At 30.4% G+C, this 6,000-nt stretch overlaps 1 protein-coding gene across 2 annotated transcripts; it reads right to left on the bottom strand.

Moving 5' to 3' along the window:
* Positions 1 to 2,515: 2,515 nt before the first annotated feature.
* On the bottom strand, positions 2,516 to 5,811 carry LOC120275656 (UPF0496 protein 4-like). Of its 2 annotated transcripts, none has more exons than XM_039282300.1 (2): positions 5,730 to 5,811; positions 2,516 to 3,974 (listed from the first exon to the last, which is right to left on the bottom strand). In XM_039282300.1, exon 2 carries the CDS (start codon positions 3,960 to 3,962, stop codon positions 2,865 to 2,867), a length of 1,098 nt encoding a protein of 365 aa, XP_039138234.1. In that variant the 5' UTR covers positions 3,963 to 3,974; positions 5,730 to 5,811; the 3' UTR covers positions 2,516 to 2,864. The 2 variants fall into 2 exon arrangements, with proteins under 2 accessions (XP_039138234.1, XP_039138235.1); XM_039282301.1 differs by having other exon boundaries at positions 5,594 to 5,731.
* Positions 5,812 to 6,000: the final 189 nt, after the last annotated feature.

Raw genomic sequence — 6,000 nt, 5'->3', positions numbered from 1 at the left:
ATATTATTATTAAATTTTTTATATATTATATATTATTTGATAAACAACCTATTTGGGTGGACTTGGATAGGCCTTAGTTAAAAATCATCAAATTTCGGCAGCCTCTGATAAGCCCATATTTTCAAATCAAATCAGGCTTAGGTAAACTTGAATTTTAGCCAACCCCACCCGACAAATAAATAGGTCTATCTCTCACAAAGGAGCGCATGTGCTTTAGTGTTGAGCTCCATTGCTTTGACCACATCTTTTTAAAAATGATTATTATATTATTTTATATTTTTTAATTAATGTGTTTGTTTTTACAAACAGGTGACAAGCATCCCATTTAAAAGAAATTAAAGACATACACATGTGTGAAATTAATACCTTAATACAAATGTGCCCTCATCTTACATAAATTTTGGGGTTTAATTTTGAGTCCTATTCGAAATGAACACGCCATGTAAGAGGTAATTGTCATTAGTGTGCAATTAAATATGGAGATAATGATGTAACCTATCAAATTTATTAAGATAACTTTAGTAAATTATAAAAATAATTACACATTAGATTGTGTAGGAATGACAAGAACAATACATGACTATATTGAATATTTTAAATGTATACATAAGAAAATTACAAATATTATACTCAATTATTAATTTTGACTTTTTAGACCTTAACAATATAGATATATTAATTTTGGGTTAGACCAAACATATTACCATTGGTTTAAAAATTGCATAAATGTGTTTTAAAATAATACATACATATATATATATATATATAATATTTGAGAATTTTTAAATATTTTATTTGTTAAAGTCCACAAAGGCGGGCGGCGTGCTGCCTCCAGCATCATGAGAAAAAGTAGTTTAGCAATAAACATTATGATGAGTGTGATTGATTATTATTCACATGTTTCAACGCCCAATTTCCTTTGCTTCTAGGCTTATTTGTGTGACCCTTTAAATGTTAATTAGAAAATAATGACTAAAAGTTCTAATACTCATTAATTGGGTTCACATCTTAGAGGCTGTTTGGTTACCTGCAACTAGTTGTAAGTAGCTGTAATGTAACTGGTTTTCATAGTAAAAAAGCATTTGGTTTCTTTATTAAATCGGTTTTACGTATAAGCAGTTTTGCGATTTTAGTGTCTTTTTAGTTGCGTTTTCATTTACAGTAAATTTTGTTGTAAGTTGAAATGCTGATAACATTTGAAAATTTAAAATCACGATTCTTCACTCTCCAAATTATGTATTAAAAAAACATTGAAAAACTTACATGTAATCAATTGTTAATATAATTAAACTTATACTTATTTATATTTTTATTAAATTTATTTATTTTTATTTTAAAATAAACTAATTTGTATTTAATTTTTAATTAAAAACAATATTTTTTTATATAAAATTAAAGAATTTTTATATTTTTTTAATTTAATAAAATTATTATTAAGTTAATTAATTAATTAATTTACATTAGTGTTAAGAGTAGATGGGGAGAGTTAAATTAATTATTTAGAGTTAGTGTTTAATTATTTAAGTTTCTTATTATTATTTGAGCTTAGTTATTTGAGTTTCGATTATTATTTTTTTAAATGTAATAAATACTTTTATTAAATCATTTAATTAATTTAAAAAAATTAAATTAAATTAAATTAATTATTTTAGTTTAAATTATTTTTAAAATGCGTTAAATAATTAATAATAATACTGATATATTGAGAATCTCTACCTCTACTTCTACATGGTGACTAATATCTTCGAACTTACATCAAACCAAACAAATTAAAAGTAATGCAGCATTTTCAGTTACAGTAAACCAAACAACAATGATGTAAATAGAAATGCAGCATTTTCACTTACACTGTAATTTCACTTACAATGGAGAATATTTCGTGTCGTGTGATAATGGTCACTCTTTCTTAGTTGAGGAATTTTGTAAATTGTTTTAATTTTTTATTTACATAATGTTAAAATTTTGTATTATCATTGTTTTGTGAGTTTGATGAAACGAAAAGGAAGACAAAAAAATAAACTAAGCAGGGTTAGATGAAGTTATAAAAAACAATTTACATTTATTTATTTGTTGACAATGTGAATGAATTACATTAAATAAAATTTCGTTCTCTCATATAGAAAGTAAAATATCTTAATCAAGTTATTTGCCCTATGGCCTCATTTTAAAATTTATTTAGCTTATTTTATTTAAAAATTTAGATAATCATTGATTTTACTTAAAAAATTATAAATCATATCACAACATCAAATAGATAAAAACAAATAGCAGTAAAAAAGTGGTATTTCATTTATTTTCCAGATGCAAAGTAAGTCAAATCCCGGATCCCGCCCAACTCAATCGTTGATGATTAGTGACATGTCCATATTTATCATTAAAAAAACATAATAAGTAAGAGCACAAGTCTGGCAAACCTAGTAAAAAATTTGGCTACCGTCAAGTCTTGCTTGAACATGATCCAAATATTTAGCCAGCCTCACCAATGAATTTTATCTGCAATAGTAACTGCAACAAATTGTATGAGAGTAACATCCATTATGTTCTACGTTAGACAATCCAACATTATATGCAAGGAATTTACTTTACATTTCAAGGAAAGTTTTTTATGTCACAGATGCATTACATAGTCACTAGATGATGATAACACAACACTTACTACTGAACCATGTACATCTACATATATATATATATATATATAATAGATAACAATACTGTGACTATGATATCTAGCCTTACATCACCACAATCAAGATACCTTGCAAATTTCGTTGGCAATTCAAGTAACATTCACCAAAACCGAGGAAAAAAAACACAACAGAAATGCATACATTTTGATGAACTCCTTGCATAATTTTTCATCCCTACTATAAGTTCATGGCTTTTAGATTCGCATCCTTATTACTTTCAGGGGTAAAATCAGAGCCTCTAAGAGTATTAAGCAAAGCATCACGACCTGTTAGCACAATCTTGAAAAATGTATTCACTTGTTTTGATAGAAGATCTAAACCTCTGTCAAGCTCCTCGGCACTTTTAATTAATTTTGAAACAGTTTCCTGCAATCCTTGTTCTTCTTGATTTTTGTTACTTACTGGTGCTAGTGCTACCTCATTGCAATTGACATGATTTGAGATGGTAAACTTCTCCACTGCTAATCTAACAGCTTCTACCTCTCTAGGTGATGCAACCTTTCCAGATGGGAATAGGTTCATGATTTCATTATTCACATAAGCTTGCAAATCAGTGAATGCTACAGACCACGTAAACTTACGAGGAACATCCAAATCGAGCAGCAAAGGTTTTGAGTGACCAGAGAATGCCGCTACAAGCAGACTGCATATAAATACTGTCACAACCTTCAACCCATACAAAGCTCTCCCCAGTATTTCCCCTTTGCCTGAATCCTTAACCTTTCCAAAATATAGATTTCCCCCGAGGACCTGAAGGGTAGCAGGGCAGCTTTCCAGCTTTGGACTACTTGACCTGATTTTTTGCATCCAGTCTTGAAGACAGGTATGAGCTTTTTTCGCTTTTTCAGGGGGATATTTGTTGGCAGGATCCAAGAGATGCACGCTATACCGCAGCCAGAGTTGACACTGATCCAATCTGGATACCTCTGAGATTAGTGCAATGCAAATATCAAGTAATTTTACACTATCCTCCAAATACATATTTATCCACTTATTATCCCAGTCAGAAGAAGGAAACTTGAGATCAGTTATTAGAGTTTTGAGGCTATCATGGATAGTGCACAAGGTGTCCATGGCAACCCTCATCCATGACAAACTAAGGACATCTTTGTTATCCACAGCCATCAGCTTTCTTAAGCTCTCTGCCAAGCTTTGCTCAAAAACATGCAACAAGGAGAGAAGCTCAGGGGATAGGTAAGGTTTCTTTGAGAAAAAACCCCGGAGAGGATTCCCAAACTGACGAAACGTCCACTGCCCATGATGTGTTTGACTCATGATTATTATTCACTATTATAAATGAAAAGAGAAACAAATATTCAGTACCAAATATGGATGGAATGCAAAAGGTATCAAACATAAAAAAAAATGAAAGGGTAAAGGATATATATATATATATATTCGAACATGTGGTAACAGCGCATGAAATGCCAATATGATTCAAAGCATAACCACATATATGGTTAAAAACAGCATATAATAAACACTTGATCAATAATATTTCAAAAAAAAAAACATGTTTTACTCTTATGCTGGCTTAAACTAAGGTATACCTCCATATATCTTCAAGTTCAATAGTTGTGAACATCTATGATGAGACTACCACTTTTTTAACTATGTTAATTGGGTCATTGAAACAAGAAAACCAATATACATGTTCCATTTGTACCATCGTAATCTATCAACTTAATAGACAGCTGATGAAGTCCTACAAAATATGTGTCATCCTTTTATACTACTCTATATAGGGAAAGGTCCCATAATCATCTCATAAGAATTGAATAGTGGGTTTCACCTCTATGGACATGCAAAAATAGATAAATAATAAGATGCACCGCAATCCCTGAGGATCACTCACTTCGAGACTCTTTGTTATTGAGTAAGTTGGTGTATTGCAAGTTTATTAACATGTAAACAGCCTTTTTATGTGGTTTTGGTAGCAAAAAAGCCATTTTATTTACAAGTACTTGAGTAAAAGTTGTTAATTTTTAAAAAACCAAACAAAGTTACCATCACCTCACCGCTACTTAATGTGCAAGTTTTCAAAAATTGGGTTTTTACATATATATTATTTACATCATACTAGAAAAAAATAAATCATTAAATGTCATAAATCCCTTACATAATATCAAACATCAAACAATCTATGATGCCAAAAAAAAAAAATATTGGTCCCCGTTAAAACTCCCTTAACAAGTGGTGATAGTTCAAATTACGGGTGAGGGCATATTTTGGGGTGTAAATAATGATTGTGTGGGTAGTCCTAGCACCCACGTTTTCACAACCTCATTTCCACCTCCTCCACTGAGGCCTGAGGCTTGTGCATACCCACCTTTCTTAGCGATCTAGCCGCTCATCTTAACACAAAAAAATAAAAATAAAAATAACAAAATCACCTATATATACGCAATCATAACTATTTTTCACTTGCTCCTAGCCAAACAAGCCCTTAATTTGCCAAAAATAAAATAAAATAGAATAAAATGAAAGATCAACCTCCTAAACTATGTGATGCATCATACTTCTCTTCTATCCCAAGTGGCATAAACCAAATCCATATCAAGCAACTCCATCCTCTAATTTATCCAGCAAAATACTCATAGAAACAAATTCCCATAGTATTAATACCATTTTAAGTTTATTTTCTTAAGAAACTTCACAAAAACATGACTTTGAATCACCACCAACATATCTCACCGATCTAACAAAATTCATCCAAAACATCATGAAAATCCCTAAATTTAATTATAAATGAACTGAATATTATGAAAATCTCTCATCTCAACAACAATTAAACAGATCCATCATCACTTCAAGCAAAAAATAACAATCAAAGCCGAAAATCATACAAATAAAACTAGAAAAACAAAAAAAAGATCAAAATCAAATAGATCCACAAAGTCCAATACCCCAAATCAAGATATAACTCAATGAGTACTCCGATGAAAGATCTCTCCCGATCGATTCAAACGGGGGCGTAAAGAAAACACGCATAGATCTGAGACTATAAACAAGAGAATCAAAGAAGAAGTCTTCGATTCATACCTCGCGAATTGCTTCGAAATTTCCCAAATCGCTTGTTTTTCTTGCGTTCTGGATGGAACTTTGTAGACGATGCTTTCCGGACTTGAAATTTTTTATTTCTTAATTAATTTTTATGTAGAAATCCGTCTAGGGTCCGCTACCGAGTCGTTGTCACTTGTCGTTTAGTGCCGATTTCTTTTTTTATTAATATTTATAAATATAAATAAATATATATAGTCTTGTTTGGTTTTTATTTTATTTTATTTTATTTTAAATTAATTATATTATTGGG

Source organism: Dioscorea cayenensis, chromosome 14 (genome assembly GCF_009730915.1).
Source record: "Dioscorea cayenensis subsp. rotundata cultivar TDr96_F1 chromosome 14, TDr96_F1_v2_PseudoChromosome.rev07_lg8_w22 25.fasta, whole genome shotgun sequence".
NCBI lineage: Eukaryota > Viridiplantae > Streptophyta > Magnoliopsida > Dioscoreales > Dioscoreaceae > Dioscorea > Dioscorea cayenensis.
Note: the sequence above shows the minus strand (reverse complement) of the source record. Positions and strands in the feature narration are given on the sequence as shown.